This window comes from Eleginops maclovinus, chromosome 1 (genome assembly GCF_036324505.1).
Source record: "Eleginops maclovinus isolate JMC-PN-2008 ecotype Puerto Natales chromosome 1, JC_Emac_rtc_rv5, whole genome shotgun sequence".
Taxonomy (NCBI): domain Eukaryota; kingdom Metazoa; phylum Chordata; class Actinopteri; order Perciformes; family Eleginopidae; genus Eleginops; species Eleginops maclovinus.
The window spans coordinates 14,989,577-15,009,718 of record NC_086349.1 but is presented as its reverse complement, the minus strand read 5'-3'; the positions used below and the strand labels follow the sequence as shown (position 1 = coordinate 15,009,718).

Sequence of the window (20,142 nt, the reverse complement as noted above, 5' to 3'; positions counted from 1 at the left end):
GACACTACAATTCCTCTCTTTTCTTCTCCCTCATTGGAATTATCTGAAAACATTTTATGACTCTCCCAGCTATTGTTCTGAGATGGATAAAAATAATATGTTGATGTGGACAGCGGGTGTTTCCAGTGGTGGAGGTCTTGGGTGCACAGGGTTCAGGGGGGTCAGGCTGGCTCCCCAAACACAGGAAGGCAGCACAGTAAGTCTCAGCTAGGGGTGTCAAGGCTGGACACTTGTTGTGTTCCTTCATAGACCCTCACCTTCAACTGTGTCTATTAATAACATCAGGGACATTACAGTGACCCGTCCACTTGTGATGGGTGGGATGAGCTGACAGAAGCAAGGGCAAGCTGGTTTTAAATGATTAAATTGTCATGTGTAGTTTTATTTGTTACTGTAAATATACTGTATGTTCTAGAAGTTATAGTGTGTTTAAAATAATTAAGTGTAAGTTGGTAACTATAGTTTGATGTAGAAAAGAGTTATATGTAACTACGTTTAATTATTAATTATTAGATATTATGAAGGCGGGTGGGGGGTCATTGTGTTAACAAAAGTAGGGTAATCATATGTCCTTTGTAAGGTTGAATTGGAGGCGTGTGCTGTAGGAGTGGGAGCGCGCAGAGGGAGGGAGGGCAATCTTGTCCGGACGCTAATAAGACCCAATGGCTGGTGCAAGGTGGCCAGGAGCTCTGAGACGCGACACAAGACGGTGGACGAAGGAGAGAAGGAGAAGCAGGAGGAAAGAAAAAACTTAGCAGAGACTTTTCTGGATGGAAAGAAAGGGTGAGAGCGCCACGGGAGTGTATATAGGAACTGCAGGGAGCCGTGCGTGGGGCTTTTAGCGTGCGTCAGTTCGTGTGTCACGTCAAAGGATCTGCGTGGAGCGAGAAGCGGTGACTGACCAGAAACACCCGAAAAACACCTGCGGCGAGCCAGGTACCTGCTAAGGACGTATGGGGATGTTTGTGGCTGAGCAGCTGATAGTAATCGTTATTTTTTGGACAGAAACCTGAAAGATCTAATGTGTCTTCTTATGTTTTTAACAACTGGGGCCAAAGTTCATAAACTCTACATTTCGGCCAATCAAGACTTTTCCTGTGAGCTATGACTTTTGGTCATGAAAACTGTACAAAACTAAAGAAAGTCAGAACAAATACAGTTTTTGACTCTTATAAAACTCTTTCTTTCCAAGAGTGAATACAGTAAATATAAATTCCTGTTCTTGAAGTGTTGTCATATCATCATCAGCTCTAGTACCACATGATTTGGAATGGACCAAGATTTGACCATCATTCACATCACACACCTGGACCCGGGGTATCACTGTGAGCCGCTGACTCCTGAGAGCCCCAACCGTCCCCAATGAAGCAGTCCTGGTGGGCCCGCCTGGCACAGCTCGGCCTGTTCGCTGTGTGGACCTGCATATGGTTGGTCCAGGGATGCGGACCAGGCCCTGGGTATGGCGTCCGCTCAAGGCCCAGGAAACTCACTGCCATGCACTACAAGCAGTTTTTCCCCAACTTCTCAGAAAACAACCTTGGTGCAAGCGGGAGAGCAGAGGGCAAGATCACACGCAACACTGAGCACTTCAATGAACTTGTGTGCAACTACAACCCAGACATCGTCTTCAAGGATGAGGAGAATACCAACGCAGACCGCTTCATGACAAAGGTGAGAATGGTGTGGTTCATGCAGTTCAATTATCTTAGGTTTTAAGGATGTTGTTCAATATGATGATACACTGGCTTGCTTGTTTCTCATAACCTGAGTGGTGCCCATTGACACTTGTATTGCAAGTAAAATCAAATAGGCATCCATGGCAGGGGGTAACCTGTCTCATGAACCTTTTCAAGCCAACCCCTCTTCTGAATGATTGTTTAACTGCATTCGCATGAAAGGATAGGCAGCAGTTCACGGCTAACACCCTGCCACCCAGCATGGCACCATATCAAATCATTCATTGTTAGCCATACCTGCTCTTTGCCAGGCTCTTAACACAAAGAAATGTTCCACACAGTGTGTAGTTTTAACAAATTACCCCCTCCCTTGTCTTGAGATAAGAAGATCAGGATGTAATTCAACACTACCTCTTAAAGAGACTGCCTTACCCTTAAGGAACACTTCCTTTTAATCTTTAACCAAAGTCTTTGTTATTGGAAATCAAACTATTTCTATGACAGGTTCTCAGGGCCACTTGAACTTGAATGACTTAATGTTTACTTGGGACAGGTATCCAAATTCAAATCTCATACCTAGAAAACTCTATCTTGGCATAGACTAGATTTTGAAAAAACCTTTTAAATGCCACACTGCTGAATATGACCACAGGGTTTCTAAACACTTAGATGTCGCCCTGCTCTCGATGCTGCGGCTTTCTGTGATTGTTTAGGATACAAATCTGTGTTCCTTCCCCCCCCCCTCGTGTGATTGTATGTGATGGAAATCTGCGGTCGGTCATATGTGCCCTGCTGATGCCCAGTTGAGTGTGTATGTGTGCCTGTGCCCCTCTTTTGCCCAGATGTGAAAGACTCTCTTTGTGTGTCATTTGGATACTCTGAGGGGTCGCCTATACAAAATTCCCGCCTGCTGAAGTAATGGCACCGTCGGAAAAGCGACTATTGTAGTTCTGACAATGAAACGCCTCTCTTCAATGGCATTGCGAGAAAAATGTACCCAGTTTGTTTTCTGTCCCTCTCGCTTTCTCACTCTTGCTGTCACATTCCCATGTCATGCCCATACATTCCTCCCCTCTGCCCTCTCTCTCTGTACTCCCAACATCAACCCTGCCATTACAGCACTTTCTTCTCACCCAACCGTTGCTCCCTCAATCTCTCCCACTCAAATCCTCATAACTTTTTCCCAAACCCCATTTTTTGACCCCCTTTGAGATTTAGGTTATCAATTTAAGGTAGCGAAACCTGCCATATCATAAGTCACAAGAGAAATATGTGCTCATGAGAAGATGATGAATGTAGCTCTTTGGTTGCTGACATCATCATTTTTTAAGCTTGATATTTGTGACAATGCTGACACAGTTTGTACCATCATGAGCAGCGGGGGTGTTAAGAGTCACTCTGCACATTTCCGATCAAATGTCTTGGGTGAAACTGAGAAAACTCATGCCTGGAACAAACTGGAAAAGGCAGAGAATGGCCTTGATTATACTGTCACCCTGTAGAAAAGGCCAAGGAATGTGGCAAACTGGCTACAGTAGCTTTGTTCTGTTACTCTGATTGTTGGAGCAAGGTTGAGTTGGCCTTTAGCAGAGTAAAGGAGGAATTGTGTGAAGATGCCAGCAGACAAACAATTATAACTTAGGAGACAGAGACACTGTAGAACTACGTCTTTTCTTCTGAGTTTTACGGAAATCTGTCAGTGCACTGAGGTGTAGGGTAGGCTAACATACTGCAAATACTTTTTGTACACTTAGGCTGTGCCATCCAGCCTGTTAATAAATGATTACAAGTGTACCTTAAGCTTGTGTGATGTTCAGGCATGCCTTTCACTGTACATGGACCATGCTGCATATTGATGTAATAAAAATAAAACAAGTCCATAAATCCTTTTTTTAATATGTTCTTTGTTGTTATTTTATAACTAAAGATACAGAGAAAGACTCACAGTGTTATACACAAAACAAAAAGACAACATCTCATGACCTTTCCCAACATACATCAATTCATACAATCCACACATTACATCCCAATGCATAAAGGGTGCCGTTTGTCTATAGATTTAAGAATTAAGTATAATAAACAGTACATATTTGCTTTTCAAAAATGGCTACATGAGTATTTTTCAAAAGATATTTTGCTATTAGAAAAAGAAAGGAACCTTGTTAGACTCTTGGTGTGATGAATGACTGAGATTTGATCCTAGCACTAGGATGGGTTAAATGCAGAGGACCAATTTCACTGTGTGTGCTCTGCTGTGTGCATGTATGTGACTAATAAAGAGGGTTTCATCCTCCGATTCTATCTATCTATCTAAATATCTTTAGAATTCTTGTGCCTGATTGGTAGTAGATACCTTTTTTCTCATAGCATAAACAAATGTTTGATAACAATCTCTCTCTGTACTGGGTGGAAAATGCTACAGTTGGACAATCACATTGGCTAACTTATCCGTGAATAATATTCCAATTTGAACACCTCCCCTCTGTCTTCTTCTGTCTCTAGCGCTGTAAGGACTGTTTGAACAGGTTGGCAATTGCAGTGATGAACCAGTGGCCAGGGGTACACTTACGTGTGACGGAGGCCTGGGATGAGGACGGACACCACCCTGCCAGCTCTCTTCACTATGAAGGCCGGGCCGTAGATATAACCACTGATGACAGAGACACAGACAAGTACGGTCTTCTTGCCCAGCTGGCTGTGGAGGCCGGCTTTGACTGGGTTCACTACGAGTCCAAATATCACATCCATTGCTCTGTAAAAGCTGGTGAGTTTAAGGGCGCTTTCATAAAAAATAATGCCATGTCAATGGCGGTGTTCGGTGGTGGAACAGATGGTTAGACCCTTTACCTAAATAATACAGCTGTGAAAATGCTCCAATACAAGTAAAACGTCTATCAAAGGTAATGATAATGTGTAATCTAAAAAAAGTAAAGTAAAATTAAAAGTTGCATACAATAGAAATACACACGTAAGGTACACTTACCTTGCAATTGTTGTATAATTTAAGTACAATACTCAGTCATTTTATTTTCTACATTCCAACTCTAGTCATATTACAACACTTCACCAGAGGATGTATCAAGACATTTAAGACAAAAAAAGATAGGTATAATCATCTTGGCTATTTCTGCTGATCTTCCTGCAGATCACTCTGTTGCTGTGGAAAAAGGTGGCTGTTTCCCAGGCTGGGCCCGGGTCACTGTTGCTGGAGGGATGCAGAAGAGCCTGTCGTCCTTGGCTCCTGGGGACAGAGTCATGGCCCTGTCCGCGACAGGCCAAGTAGTGTTGAGCCAGGTCCTCATGTTTCTGCACCAGGATCAAGAAAGCTGGTCTACTTTTCTGTCTCTGGAGACAGAAGATGGCCATAGATTGGCCCTCACTCCACATCACTTACTCTTTTTAGCCCCCCTTTGCAGACTCCACAGCAGTGAGTATCAGGCTCAGTTTGCTAGCAGAGTCAAAACAGGAGATTGTGTTCTCATCCATACAGCTCAGGGTCAAGTACGTCCATCACGAATCATCTCAGTTTCAGTAGAGGAGAGTTTGGGTGTGTATGCGCCTTTGACAGAAGCTGGAACTGTGTTTGTTGATGGGGTGCTGGCATCCAGCTATGCTCTAGTGGAGGACCAAAGACTTGCACACTGGGCATTTGGACCAGTGCGACTCCTTGCCTCATTCAACCAGCTACTTTGGGGGGAGACAAGAAAAGACCACCAGACCACAGACAGTGAGACAGCTTGCACTGAGACTCCATTTCATTGTAGCACTTTGGCCACAGAGTACAAAGCATGTGTGTATGTGAATAATGGCACCGAGATGGAAATGAAAGACAAGCAGACATCAAATATGCACTGGTATGCTAGATTACTGTACAGCTTTGGATGTATCTTTTTAGACTCAAACTCATTTCATCCTTAAAAACATAAAACTATACTCAGTAAACATTGCACTGTTCAATGTTAAAGCTTTAAAGCATTCTCCCTAACACTTCCTGTTATTTTCTTCAATAAATGAAAGCACTGGAATGTCTTGCTTGCTTTTTTTTTTTTACCCATGGTTGCATTTTAAACTATTATAATGATATACATGATACTACTTAAGTGATATTTTGTAAGAGATGACAATCTGAGAAGGTTACTGTAAAAAATGATATTGAAAATAACTGTATAATGGTCTATTTGTACATCATGTTATTTCTGTTAATTATTATTGTTATATGTGTAAAACATATATCTTATTCTAATGTGATAGGAATTCATTTTTCCCACAACAATAGAAACTTTATTTTTGTACTTTCTGAATCATAATATATAATGTTTAATTTTATTATAATAATTACACTCCATGTATTGTACGTCACATGTCATGCCATAAAATCAGATTAAAATGTCATTTTATTAAGCAACACCCTGCTTTTCTTCAGCTTTAGTGTACATTGTGTCTGTTAAGCTGATTTGTCATTTGCTTGTTTAGCAGAACTGAGTGTGAAAAACCTGAGACTCATGCAAAAATATTGTCATCGGTCTTGGTTGAGTATTACGTATATACTGTATGTCTCAGTTTTTAATAGCTCTACGGGAATCAAGTCCAGCAGGCGTGCAGGTTAATGAAAAGCCCGGACTTACTTAATATTCCCCATACTGTGCCACCACCTTGACTTTATCACTGACTTTATCACATAGCTACTTCAAGGGAGTGTTTGCTTTTCCTACAATCTTGACCGAGACAGTTTTTTAGTAATCACTGATCAAATTGGGTCACAAGTATATCTGTTGATGGGATTGTGTAGTTCATTGTTGACGGAATTTCCTTTGTAAACTTTTGCAAACAGATGTGCCATTTTCAAGTTGCCATTATTGGATTTAGTTTACTTTTAAAAGGTTTATTCTTATGTGCAAGGCCATATTCAGGACTGTAGTACAGTAAAGGGTTATACACCCCCTTGTGGAGAAAGCTGATATCAGGTTTGCACATTTAATTTACAATAAATGCACTTGTACATACAATAACAACTCTAGATAATAAATCATAGCTCAAAAAACGTTGATTTGAATTGTATGTTGTATTACTTGTAGTATGTAAGTCATTAAATACAATGAGATGTTTTAATGTATTCACTGACAAAACAATACATATTTAATTGTGTTGAGTATTCAACACCATAACTTATCACACCATGGACCTAAACATGTCACAAACTGCATTCTGTTTATCCAGAGCTGTTTGAGGTCAATAACGGTTACAAATATTGAGCGCTCAAACTGTGTTCTCTTCTTTATGGTTTATGTTCTGTGGTAAACATCTGAGGAGTACTCTAGGGGATTATCCTTGAGCTACAGGAGGCAGATGGGAAAGCGCCAGCTCCACTGACCGGCCAATAGGATCAGTCGATGTCCTAATACCACCCTCTATTTACATCCATCAGCCAATCAGTCACTGTCTTCCAAACAGTCTCAGCCCCCCCAAAATCTAATCCAATCTTGCTAAAGCTGAATAGGGAGTTAAATAATCCTGTCAGGGTGACCAATAATAACCTATTTTCAAAATTAAAACCTGTACACCCCACATTCAGACAATGAGAACAACATTTTCCCTGATAGAAATATAATTGTGTTTGTACGAAAATATTCATTTAAAAAATGAAAGGGAATGCTGCATCAGTGGAGATTTGTCATGAGTATGTAATGAATTAAAATATTGAGTGCGACAGGAGATATTCCCAAACGTTATCAAATGTTCTGCACATGGCATACCTGAACAAATCGGGGTAGACTTTTCTGTATCATAAAGAGTAAAACTCTATATGTGATAATATAATAAAATAATGTATTATTTAGAAACCTTGACCTTGAATGACTTTAATGACTTTAATCATAAAAACAGGTTTTTGACTGACTAATCCAAAGAACAATTATAGATATTTAAAAAAAGAGAAAATCAAAGTCAATACAAAACCACATTTATTGTTTAAAAACGAAAGGATGCTGGTGAGTCTTAGTTGTCATTTTTAGAGGACACAGCCTTTTAAAATAAAAATGTCTGATCTAGTTTCATTTGGAAAAGCCATCTACCAATAACATATTTAAAAACTGTTAGGCTTTAAACTAGAATGTGTGGGTGTGAATCAACATTTCTTAAGTCTTAATTCTGGTCACATTTGGAAGACAACTCTTTATTTAGCTGCATGGAGTTTTAGAAATCCAACTGCATTCATCCAGTTGAATGAATTCTTGTAACATTGTTTCTCTTCAGCTGAGCCCTGAGGCGTTTAGATGCCTCTGCACATATGCATTACCAGAGATGTTTCACAGTGCAGGGTCAGCTGCAGATCACCCACCCTGCAGCAGGTGCTCCTTCTTGCCAAGCACACAATGTATTGTGAGGAATGCAAGTGTTATCACTGAAATAACCTTTACATTTGGGGCAAGTCTTGAGTTTTAGCACAAATAAGCAACTTACCATTTGTTCTCTGGAGAATGACAAGAGATGATGTGATTGTAACCTTATCCCAATAGGACAGAGTGTTACCTAACATAGTTTTGTGTTAGTTCAAACATATGTCATTCAAGTTTTCCTGCATGTACTGCTTCAGTCTTTTTGTTCACAGACTGTCCCATGAAAATATGATATTGGGAGGTTGGTGTTGTAATTTAAGAAGTTGAAATATAAGAGGATTTGTGAAAATGTAATTAAACATATTTTTGGGCTGTGCTGTTCAAAGGTTTTGAAGCATGCATCTGATTTGGCCCTAATCTTCAAAACCATTGAAAGTTGCTGTTTGCGAAAGCATTAAGGTCCTTGCATGCAGCCACTTAGTTTAGCTAAAACGTTAAACTTTTAGAAATTGAGCTCAGCGTTCTTGAACACATCCTTCCTGAGTCCCCAATGCCACAGGGATTTTATCACAGTGATAAGGCAACAGAATTATAAAGTAGGCCCACCTCTCATCCACACCGCCATAGGATCTTTATAATGTTCAACCACAGTATACATTATGATTGCTGCTTATCTTAGTTGAAGACTAAGGGTTGATAAGGGCTGTACAGTGTTGAGTGTGTTAGCCTACAGTGTTTTGTGACAATCAATTTACAAGTAGTTTATAGGCTAAAAATGTAAAATACCACCAACGTGGATTGATAAAACAATGTTGCCAATATTCTCAAGGGGTACAGAAACACAGGTATTTTAGCTCACCATTATCAGTGAACCTGCTGAAAACTAGGTCATGGTTTATTTCACATAATTTTATCATTTTAGTTTTCAACTGACCTATAACTCTTCCCAATCGCTCTCAGTCACTCCATCAAAATGTGCAAAGGCATAACAGTATAGTAACAGTCGGATTGTACAGTAACAAAGGCAAAAAAGTCATTAGAAACCACGATGAAGTGCACATTATTTATTTTAATAACAAAATAATGCACTAAGAAATATGACCCTATTCGAAGTCATTAATATCGGTCATGGTTTTCAAAACACAGAAGCATTGGCCCGTCGGCATATAAGTAGATTCGGTTCTACAACCAAACCATCTGATGAAAAATGGCTTCCCTGGACCTGAAAATCTAAAGAGTTGATATCATATATCCACCATATTTCAGTGGCCGGAGCTTTCGTGATTATGCCCGTGTGTTGTGTGCTTAATATCATTTTGGCACAAAAAATCCATAGCTACACTAGAGCTGTAACACGGTTTGTTGGTATCTAGTAATAAATCAAAAAGGTTTCTGTCGTTCTTTTGTATGAATTATTTTTGACGTAGTTCTTATTAGCTAGCTCTGCTAGCACTTGGCGGAGCAGTAGTGTATAGACGCAACGCAGTTCAGCAAAGTGAAGCGATGCTAGCGTCCCATACAAGGGTACTACCGATACAAAGTTGAGCTGCAAATTAAGGCAGATAAATGTGTGTAGTGGACAACAACTAACAGTACAAAATATTGACTTTCGTCCCAACAAAGTTTTGGACTGTAGTTTTTGCATGCATTATTTTGTGCAAACTAGTAAATTAGTAGCTTTAACGAGATTCCACAACAGAACAGAAGCTAGCTCCCGTTAGCATTCAAGCTAAATCCACCAGCAGGAGCGAGATAGCTGCCTGGTTAGTTTCTGGATTCGCAGTTTGTTGCTGTGGAGCCTTTGGATGGACTGGTTGAAGATTTGTCGCGTTGTTTTATAGTTCCCCGGCAGTATACGACAACTTTACACAAAGCTCAAGTTGCTTGATAGCAAGCTAACCATAGCACTATCCATCTAGTTAAGGAGCTAGCTAGTTGCACTGCCTGCCTTCCGCCGAGGTGCACTTCCCCCACTCTCCCTCCAGCCGGCTAGCCGCAGCGTTAGTCCGGTACATAAAATGAAGCGACCATCAGCGTTTTGGGAAGCTGTGTGGCTCTTTGGATTTTGCTGATGTATGAGGAGACGATATTGTTTTTGTGAGGTGAGCTTGTTTTTAATATGGTTTCCTTGAACTTTGTGCAACATACATACCTAAAGACATATCAACCCTGACCTTAGACCGGGTAATGTTAGCGCTGCTTCGGTAACACTTAGCTGTTAGCTTCAACCAAATGGAGGGGTCTACTTACTGGAGAACTAGCTATGTTACCTGGGTGCTAACTTTACGTTGACATATGTTTAACGCTGGCTGTGCCCAAGGTAATGTACTGAGTAACGCCGTTTAATATTTCAGAAGTTAATTTGCCTGTGTATAAGACAGGGTGTATTTTTCGTAGTTTTGCCTCTTCGGGACACTTTGTTGCTACGTCACCATTGGTAGATGTTGGCTTTTCCGTTTCAGCCTCTCGCCGGTGACACGGACACGGCTATTTGCTGGACAGAACCAACCCTTTGAAGTCGGTGTTTACATTGAGGAATATTGCTTAGCTTTGCAGTTATTCAACTGTAAAATCTTATTAGCTTCTTCCGAGGCACTGGGAAAAAAGCTGCGGTTTTGACTGACATTACAAAACAACAACAAATACGTTACTCGTGAAAGTTAATTTGTAGCGTTAACACTTTTAACGTTAACTTAGCTAGCATGGCGTTAAGACGGCAACTTGGCCATCATGTCATCCCATTTACTCCGATCACTGCCAACTTCATTTTAAAGACAAAGCCTTTTCACTATTCTTAATATACCTCATGTAGCTCAAGGTTTTTGTAGGACTTGGTTTTGACGTTAGTTTGTTGTCAAGAAGAGAGTGCGTTCCAGTGTTGCTTCCACCGAATGCGTTTGTTACGAAGATATAACGTTAATGCTTCATAGAGAAATTAATTTGTCCATCAGCTCGGTTTGCATCATGGCGTTCACACCTTTGCCATACTAAACAGCGTTTTAATGTAGATCGAGACATGGTGTGTGTTACGTGAAAAGTGTCAGTATGTTGCATATTATCTGGCGAGTTTTGGCTGGACATGCGTTCAAAAACACTCCTAGATGTTTATGACAAAAAATGCACTGTAATTGATTTTGTGTAATAAAGAAATGTATTCTGAACTTATGAAAAATAAATAATTATGCATCTATGGGTCCTCGAACTGGGGTCTCCCCCTCGCTGCTGTTTCTGTGGGAATGAAAAGGAAACCTGTCGAAATCTGTGTATTGGCTCACGGGAGGACATTATGAGTACGGTGGCACAGTTTCTTCTTGTTTTGACATGACAAAACACTGCAAGATTTATGCTTGATTAATCTTTCTAAGCAACCGTCAACTATATTGTCATGTGAGCCCATTGGATCAGGACATGCAGCATGGCATCACTGACGACTTTCTCGTCTTCTATATTATTTTGTGACATGAGATTTTAAACTATATACACACATATTGGCGGTGCTGTGATATAGGCCTACCATGAGTAAAACACCATTCCAATGGAAGCTGATGCTCATGTATAATTGTCGTCTGTTGGTAGCGTTTAAACGTGAAATAACATGGCTGTATATAATGAACTGTGTGAGTATAATAAAAAAGGGATACAGCCAGGTTTTGCATTGTTTATTTTACACTATTATTTGATACTGTCGTGTATCTCTTAGCGGAACCATGAAGCGACCGACAAATGTTTTGCACGAAAGAACCTCCGCTGCAACAGGAAGTTCTCCATACGGAAGTTGTGTTTTCTTTGTGTATCTCGATTTATGGTTGTTTTATTTGGGGAAAACACCATTTTAGTTTTATCATTGTGTGCTTTTTCACGCTGCCGTTTCACCGATTTGGATTATGCATTGCCGGGTAAATGATAACTTGAATTGTTTAAGCGGTTTCCGAACGATCTGTGTCCTGTAACACTTGCGCTATTTTCATGAGTTTGCGAGGAAGCTCGGCTGAATTAGTGCTAGCGTTAGTCAGATTAACAAAAGGAAATAATCTAAAGTGAGCCCCCAACAGCCATGTGTAGTTGGTTGCATTGTTTGTTGTAAGGCTGTTTGAGAAAAGTGGTTTTGGATTGTTAGTGAGGCTACTGTGTACTATGTTTTGGAAAAGAAAAATGCATTTTAGGAATGCATTTTCATGATGATAAACATGTTGCCTAATGAAAATATGTTTTATATTTCTAAGTAGAGACCTACATCCCATTTAGCTGTTTGCTTCGTGTGAGAAACTCCCAATCATATGCCTTTTTGAGTAATTCTTGTAACATATGTCTATTCTCTTCATTCATTGGTCAGTGACAACACACTCCAGCCAGTTATGAGATACAGGTTGTTTGAGTGCTGTGTGCATTTATGTTGAATTAATCTAAACATTAACAAGTTGAATTTTCTTCTGTTTCTGAATTGCAGATCTCTGTCAAGGAGGTCAATATCAATACGGGGGATGGACGAGCAGAAATCAAACTGCGAAGAAAATGAATCTGAACCAACAGGTAATGTGTTGTTATTTAAATGTCACCATTTCCAAACATCACCCACTATTAATATACACTTTTCTGTAGGAAGATACATCATTTCCCAATGTGCCTTCGGACTTAAAAAGCAAAGCACAGGGCTGAGAAAAAAATACATATTTAAATTGTAACGATAAGTTATTAGAGAAGCTAAAAGCAGGCACATAAAAATGGGTTTGGTAAAAGCCACTTATTCCCTTTTTTTTCATTCTCTAGCTGATGATAATGCCCCTACGAAGAAGCTTGTCTCCTCTGAGGAGGAGTCCAAAGCCCTTCCTGCTGCTGAAGACCTCTCTGGTGCTGCTTCAGCCCCGTCCAGCACACCTGAGTATGTTATTAATTCCTATGAAAAAAAATTCAATAGTCTATATGTCAACCAGCTGCTCATTGTTGGCAAAACCAAACCTCTGATTTTATTCTAAACGTTTTACTGTACAGTGAGAGCGTTCGAGCCTGTGCGCTTTGTAACTGTGTGGAGCGGAGCCTGCACGGTCAGCGGGAGCTGAGACACTTTGGGCCATCTTCTGAACGGCCGACCCTCAAGCCATCAGCTTCCCTACTGCCACAGCCCGGAAATGATGACCTGTCTTCCATTGGATTTTCCGACTCCCCCTGTCTGGCATCGTTCTTTGACGACTCAGGTTGAACAAAAAACATTATTTTATCATATTTTGTTTGTGTACAATAACAAATTACTTTTAGGACTTAACCATATTATAGGTTACATCGGCTAGAAATGCAACACGCAGGTGTATAATTGGAGAAATAATTTTAAAAATGGTACTGACGCTGTGCTTTATAATAAACAGGGGGTTGTTTGGTTCATCACTGGTGTGCTGCGTGGTCGGAGGGGGTAAAACAGATGGAGGATGAGGAGCTGGAGAACGTGGATAAGGCCGTTATCTCAGGGACACAGCGGGTAAGTTCACTGTCCATAGTTTTTGATAAGTAGGTATCAGGAGAGAATTTAGGAATGAACAGGTTTTCTTAACAAATCTGTGTTTCGATGGGTATGTTTCAGCTTTGCGAATACTGCAAAAGGCTGGGTGCAACCATTCGATGCCATGCTGAGGGCTGCTCGCGGTTCTACCACTTCCCCTGCTCGGCAGCCAGTGGATCCTTCCAGTCCATGAAGCAGTTGGTCCTCCTCTGTCCAGAGCACATAGACAAGGCAGAGGAGTTGGGTAAGTGAACCAGACATCCTTGTCCAAATTGCGATGTCTAATATGCATGCTCAGTCAGGCTTATACTTTGTGCACATGTTTGAATCTAGTGCTGAACTCTGAAAAATTGGGTAAAATATATACAATAACATTGTTGAATAGCAATAAAGATATTACTGGCAATAATAACTATACTCTGTTCAGCCTGTCTGCTGATTTTTATTTCTGCTAGAATACAACAAATAAATGATTGAATAAACAAATGAAAGGAAATTATTTCCTATATTCTTTGTTTTTATTGAACTAATTTAACTGAACACAAAAGGTACCCAAAAAAGAATTGTAGTTACATTTCTATAGGCAGAATGCTTTTTTGACAACCGAATGTCGGCTGCCTGCATATTCTTAAAGTTGAAAAAGCAGACAATACCTGGTTTGTGTAACAAAACACCAAACTGGCTACTGGCTTACTATCTTGGGTTCTTTGTCTTTATATGTATTTAAACTCTGTACAGCAGGTGAGGAGTCTTGGTGTGCAGTGTGTGACTCGGCGGGGGAGCTCACAGACTTGCTGTTCTGTACGGGTTGTGGCCTACATTATCATGCGGCCTGTCTAGAGATTGGTGCCACGCCTATCCAGCGGGCAGGGTGGCAGTGCCCAGAGTGTAAAGTTTGCCAGACATGCAGGTAAGAAAAACTGTACTTATACGAGAAATCTGAGCTAATGCCTGAATGCTTTTTATTATATATATATGCATATTTTTTTGTTGCTTTATTTAAAAAAACATAACAATTAATGTCTTTACTATTCATTTATTTTAGACAACCAGGGGAAGACTCCAAAATGTTGGTATGTGATGCCTGTGATAAGGGCTACCACACCTTCTGCCTCCAGCCAGCCATGGATTCTCTTCCTTCGGACCCATGGAAATGCAGAGTGAGTCACACTGTCTTTAACCTTGGTACAAATAGATTCCTTTACTTCAAAATGTGTATTTAACATTTAGAACAGATTTTTCCTGCAAGAAAACCATTTTTTTAAATTATCAATATATTCAAAAGATGCCTTTTTTCCATGGGCTTCTTTGACCGCTCGGTTTACAATTTACACCTCTTGTCTGTTTTCTCAGAGGTGTCGTGTGTGTACGGAGTGTGGTGTCCATGGACAGGGGTTGCCAGGTTCGGCCCAGTGGTTTGACAACTACGCTGTGTGTGAGGGCTGCCAGCGGCAACGCAGCTCTGTGTGTGGCGTGTGCAGCAAAGCTGCCAACACATCTGTCACTCTGCAGAGCTGCAGCATGTGCCACAGGTTAGTTTGATGCAGGATCAAAATAGTGTTCATTTGAGGTGGTGTGTCACTCCTTTTTCATAAAATATTTCTCATGGTCTCTTAATTGTCCTAGATGGGTGCACAGTGAATGTTCTTCACCGGGGGAGCTTCCGGAAGCAAAGTGCATTTGCCGGCTTTGCAAGGAGGGTCAGTTGCAGCCTGTCACTAAATCACACACAGCAGAGATACAAACCAGAGAGGCGTCTGAGGAGGCTGAAGGACACATGGATTCGTTGGAGGTGACAATCCAAACAGATGCAGACACGGTGACAGAAGAGAACACAGACTTATCAGAGCTGGCGTCAGGGCAGAAAGGTTCATCAGAGACGGATCAGGACGAGGCCACGACTGAGGAAGAGACTCCCATGATCCTGGGTAAGTCTGAATCTCGCACATTATTCAAAGCCTACGAGACATGCAAATCATTAATGCGTCTTGTTTGTGTAGACTGCACCTTAGCAAATAAAAAAAAAATGTTCTCTATCTGTGATTGTTTTCAACTGTAGCACTTTCAGCAGTTCAGATTGTTTTGATATGGTTGATGTACTTGCATGATTCTTTCCATTTTTGGGTTGTATCCACATGGTTGGATGCACTTATTGTAAGTTGCTGTGGTCAAAACGGAAGCTAATTAAACGATATGAAATGTCAGGCTGAGATGTGCTTCTGAAAGTTAACTACTTTTACTTCAGGGGTGGAGTCTGCAGTTGTTGAGACAACAGCCGATGGGGAGAAGATGATGCAGGACAAGCCACAGGTAGCAACAGAAGAATCGACTTCTGAGGCTCCCGCTGTTCAGACCGAGTCCACGGGTAAACTTGTAACACACTGTAGAGCTATTTTAATATTAACCCAAAGCAGTAGTTTATTATGTGTATTATGGTGTGCCGTAACTAATGACATATCTGTAAATGTTTACACTAGTAACCACACATTCCTTAATCTTAATTGTAGATCGTGCAACAAAAGAACAGAGGGCTTCTTGTCTACCTGCTGATGAAGAGAGAGTAAAAGAGGCAGTCAGCCATGGGACTAAAGAGGCCCCCGCCCAGGCCCCTTCAGCAGAGACTCAGTATGACAACCCTAAAGAAGAACCGTCACCGGTGTCAGAGCAGGGCGCTGAAAACATGGAGGTGGAGAAGGAGGAGAAGCAAGAAACCACTCTATCAGTGGAAACAGAAGTACCATCAGAGTCATTAGAAAATGGCTCCAATGGCACGCACGTCCCACAACCATCCACTAAGGATCCACCAAAGCTACCATCTTCTCCTGCCTCTGTGGACAAAACGGAGCATTCGCCTATGGATAATCGACAAGAAAGGAGTCCATGCCGGGACCCTCAGTCTCCTTCTCCTCTTTCTGTATCAGGAGACACGCTAGATGCCCTGTCGTCAATGGAAATGGAGGGGAGGTTACTACCTCACTCTGAGGAAGAGGACGATGATGACGAGTATGATGAGCAAATGAAAGGAGAAGGTCTTATTGACGACATAAAGCAGGAACCTCGGGAGCAGGACGATCTGTCCTACCTGAGCCATGGAGACGAGAGCAGCAGTGGCTTTCTGGGCTCTCCGGGGGAACAAGACCCTCAGCTCTCCATGGAGCTGGGCCGCTCGCACGGCGATAACCTGCAGACTGAGACTGATGACTCGCTTCCCTTCGAACCCCTCAGAAGCGACCGAGAGAAGGTGAAACGCCGAGGATCCCCAGGCCGCTCACGGGTCAAACAGGTCGGTCTTTGTTTACTTGGTCATTTTCGCTCAAACAGCTGACAATTTGTTTTCAATGTAGTTGTTTGTACGACTTGAGAGTGAATGTGTTTAACTCTGCTTGTAGGGGCGAAGCAATAGTTTTCCTGGGAAGCGCAGACCCCGAGGAGGCGGTGGAGGAAGAGGGCGGGGTGGCAGGTCTCGCCTCAAAGCCATGGCTTCCTGCATCGACGCTTTCTTGGTGAGCATTATGAGGTGGTCATAATCACTGTTTTCATTCTTTGTTATTGATATTTTGATCCTAAACTGTTTATCCCCTTGTTCACAGCTGAGCATGACCACAGAAACTGGAGTGAGTAAAGAGGAAGACGATGAGGAGGACGACACCATGCAGAACACAGTGGTTCTTTTCTCAAACACTGATAAGTTTGTCCTGCTCCAGGTACAGCTCCTGTGTAACACTTTTATTACCTTGTGGCATAACTAGAGTTTCCACTTTCAAATGCAACGCAAATTGTTTTGGTTTCCTCTTTTTTATATTTTCCTTTCACATTTCTTCCCGTCTTTCTAGGATATGTGTGTTGTGTGCGGCAGTTTTGGAAAGGGTTCAGAGGGGCAGTTGCTGGCCTGTGCTCAGTGTGCCCAGTGCTACCATCCTTACTGTGTGAACAGCAAAGTAAGCACGACATTTCCATTTGTTTTTGTGTGTTTTTCTCACTGCATTTAAAAAAATTCAGATGGACTAAACCTGATGTTTCCTCTAGATCACCAAGACGATGCTCCGTAAGGGCTGGCGCTGTTTGGAATGTATTGTGTGTGAGATGTGTGGAAAGGCTTCGGATCCCTCCCGCCTGCTGCTGTGTGACGACTGTGATGTCAGCTATCACACCTACTGCTTGGACCCGCCCCTGCACAATGTTCCCAAGGGGGGTTGGAAGTGCAAATGGTAAGAGTAATGTTCACTGACAACATACCAACCGCTTAGTTTGGCTCAACTCAACTCATTTTAGGTACCAGTACTTTTCTCTATTTTATTTTCTACTACTGGTAGTACCGGTCCATCCTGAAACCAGGTACATTTGCACGACATCCATTGTATGCCAATTTGCGCGCTGACATCTGGGTCTATTGATTTCAAACACTGCAGTCACTATTGACGGTGGCTCATAAAAATTGCAGGACTGTCTCGCACTTGCAGATGTTTGAGTTGCGGTCTGAAGTGTTTTTATCTTCTCCTTCTAGTATCAGCTTGGCTCGCTTTTTAACCTAAACCAAGGCGGTACCAAAAAGAGTTCCAGGTGTACCATCTACAACTCCTGTTAAAAACCAAAAGAGGACTTTTTCAGTATCATGCAGCATAAGAGCACAATGTCTCATTCAGCATGGTAGCTTTGAACAGGGCCAAATGGAAATGAATACATGTACATTTGCATATTATGTAAAACACTCACGCCTCAGACTGCATTAGCAATTCAGAGGGCCGTCCCTTGCTTCTGTAGCAACAGAAAATATTGCAACAAACTTCTTTTTTTTTTCTTCCAATCTTGCATATTAGCTTTATATTCAATACTGAGTGCTTCACTACTTTTGTGCAGGTGTGTGTGCTGCGTCCAGTGTGGTTCGAACACCCCAGGTTTCCACTGTGAGTGGCAGAACAACTACACACACTGCGGCCCCTGTGCCAGCCTCGTCACTTGTCCAGTTTGCAGAGAGAACTTCATGGAGGAGGAGCTGCTGCTGCAGTGTCAGTACTGCGATCGGTGGGTGCTGCTCATTAGAACCACACACGCACACACACACACACACACGAGAAACACAACTGATGTATTCATGAGACCGCCGCTAATGAAGACGAGCGGGGAATGGATTATTTATGTATTTTTAACATCATGAATTATTCCGTAACATCTTTGATACGTCGTGTGATTTGTTGAGGAAAGTTTGTGCATCAACGCGTCTCTGTGTGCCTGTGCAGATGGGTCCATGCTGTCTGTGAGAGTTTGTACACAGAGGATGAGGTGGAACAAGCTTCTGATGAAGGCTTTGCATGCACATCCTGCAGCGCATATGTTCCAAAACCCGTGGGTAAGTCCCACAACGTCACTATTGGAAACTAAGAATTTGCTTTGAAAAACACTCGCTGGATATTCCTGTTTACTGATGACATTTTTTATTTTTTTCTCTCTACCTGTTTCCTGCCTTTGTTCACAGTAGTAGAGTCAGCAATTATGGCTTCAATAAAGATCAAAGAGCCAGGTTAGTGGATTATGCTTACTAATGTTTATAATCCCAAGCACATTTCCCATGGTCCTCTTTTGGTTGTTTTTTTGGAAGTCACTCATATTTGCCAATGTCTCTTTACAGAACCCCAGTTCTACCGGTTGGAGGGTGTGTGGCTGACAGAGTCAGGTATGTCCCTGCTCCGCAGCATCTCCATGTCTCCTCTGCACAAGAGACGGCAGCGTCGCTCCCGTCTCGGCGCTCTGTGCTGTGAAGGAGGCTCTGACGGAATGGATCTGAGGGAGGGCGAAGAAGGTTTGCACACTTATTCAATGGTGTATTAACATTTTTGTCCTGTTCCTTTTCAATGTCAAACTCAATTTAATGTTATCCTGTTTAATAAGGATGTGGGGAGCCCATGGAATGTGAATCCAAAATGGAGAACCCTGGGAGCCCTGACAGAGAAGGAGGTGCAGACGGAGGCCCTGAAGGCATGGCCGACTGCGATGGCGTCAAAGGAGGAGCCGAGGAGAACGATGACAGCAAAAAAAGAAAGCGGAAACCTTACAGGCCTGGTAAGCTAACCAGAAGTTTCCTTAATGACTTCAAACATCTACAAATGTCTTGGGTACCCATAATATATGAACAAATCATTATCTACATGTTGTAACAGGAATTGGAGGCTTCATGGTGCGACAAAGGAAGTGTCACACACGGATGAAGAAAGAGTTTTTCGCACAGCTTGCTGGAGAGACGACATTAGATGGACAGCCAATAGAGAGAACCATTGACGAGGGTTAGTGACAACAGTACAATTAAATTACATCTTATACAAAAATGCTATCATAAACACTTGGATCAGAAAGTCCATTGGTGGGGGGCAACGTCACTGCATTGTTTTTTTTCCGTAGATTCTGTTAATTTGTGAAACTGAATTGCATAATTATATGTGCAGGACCTCACCCTGACACAGATAACATAATGGATCCTAAACCAGTGGAGGGCGAGGAACAGGCCAAGAAGCGACGGGGACGGAAGAAGAGCAAACTAGAGGACATGTTTCCATCTTATCTCCAGGTTCAACTCTCTCCATGCCCCCTGTTCTAAACAGTCTTTAAACTTATTCTATCCAGTGACTTAATGTTCACCTTTGAAATG

At 41.8% G+C, this 20,142-nt stretch overlaps 2 protein-coding genes across 3 annotated transcripts in view; both read left to right on the top strand.

Annotated features, from left to right (window-relative positions):
• The first annotated feature begins 643 nt into the window (after positions 1 to 643).
• dhh (desert hedgehog signaling molecule) lies at positions 644 to 6,740 on the top strand. 2 transcript variants are annotated; one of them, XM_063894467.1, is made up of 4 exons: positions 644 to 936; positions 1,249 to 1,671; positions 4,179 to 4,440; positions 4,822 to 6,739. In XM_063894467.1, exons 2-4 carry the CDS (start codon positions 1,363 to 1,365, stop codon positions 5,592 to 5,594), a joined length of 1,344 nt encoding a protein of 447 aa, XP_063750537.1. In that variant the 5' UTR covers positions 644 to 936; positions 1,249 to 1,362; the 3' UTR covers positions 5,595 to 6,739. The 2 variants fall into 2 exon arrangements, with proteins under 2 accessions (XP_063750537.1, XP_063750528.1); XM_063894458.1 differs by having other exon boundaries at positions 644 to 1,671; positions 4,822 to 6,740.
• A 2,946-nt stretch (positions 6,741 to 9,686) lies between these two features.
• The window catches only part of kmt2d (lysine (K)-specific methyltransferase 2D), a 31,941-nt gene continuing 21,485 nt past the window's right edge, over positions 9,687 to 20,142 (top strand). The window contains exons 1-23 of the mRNA XM_063893024.1: positions 9,687 to 10,113; positions 12,459 to 12,541; positions 12,779 to 12,890; positions 13,001 to 13,203; positions 13,372 to 13,481; positions 13,584 to 13,746; positions 14,241 to 14,412; positions 14,548 to 14,662; positions 14,856 to 15,034; positions 15,129 to 15,430; positions 15,748 to 15,867; positions 16,010 to 16,785; positions 16,892 to 17,005; positions 17,093 to 17,206; positions 17,336 to 17,440; positions 17,529 to 17,710; positions 18,360 to 18,524; positions 18,740 to 18,849; positions 18,976 to 19,020; positions 19,129 to 19,299; positions 19,389 to 19,559; positions 19,658 to 19,780; positions 19,940 to 20,061. Of these exons, the coding sequence (XP_063749094.1) occupies positions 12,493 to 12,541; positions 12,779 to 12,890; positions 13,001 to 13,203; positions 13,372 to 13,481; positions 13,584 to 13,746; positions 14,241 to 14,412; positions 14,548 to 14,662; positions 14,856 to 15,034; positions 15,129 to 15,430; positions 15,748 to 15,867; positions 16,010 to 16,785; positions 16,892 to 17,005; positions 17,093 to 17,206; positions 17,336 to 17,440; positions 17,529 to 17,710; positions 18,360 to 18,524; positions 18,740 to 18,849; positions 18,976 to 19,020; positions 19,129 to 19,299; positions 19,389 to 19,559; positions 19,658 to 19,780; positions 19,940 to 20,061 (3,723 nt within the window). The 5' untranslated portion in view covers positions 9,687 to 10,113; positions 12,459 to 12,492. The remainder of the gene's footprint in view (positions 10,114 to 12,458; positions 12,542 to 12,778; positions 12,891 to 13,000; positions 13,204 to 13,371; positions 13,482 to 13,583; positions 13,747 to 14,240; positions 14,413 to 14,547; positions 14,663 to 14,855; positions 15,035 to 15,128; positions 15,431 to 15,747; positions 15,868 to 16,009; positions 16,786 to 16,891; positions 17,006 to 17,092; positions 17,207 to 17,335; positions 17,441 to 17,528; positions 17,711 to 18,359; positions 18,525 to 18,739; positions 18,850 to 18,975; positions 19,021 to 19,128; positions 19,300 to 19,388; positions 19,560 to 19,657; positions 19,781 to 19,939; positions 20,062 to 20,142) is intronic.

What these genes read in the sequence shown, in the direction of transcription:
- dhh (XM_063894458.1), top strand. Translation starts at nt 1,363, where the DNA reads ATGAAGCAGTCCTGGTGGGCCCGCCTGGCACAGCTCGGCCTGTTCGCT. An exon ending in CAGACCGCTTCATGACAAAG is followed by an intron (nt 1,672 to 4,178) that starts GTGAGAATGGTG and finishes TTCTGTCTCTAG; the next exon opens with CGCTGTAAGGACTGTTTGAA. An exon ending in CCATTGCTCTGTAAAAGCTG is followed by an intron (nt 4,441 to 4,821) that starts GTGAGTTTAAGG and finishes ATCTTCCTGCAG; the next exon opens with ATCACTCTGTTGCTGTGGAA.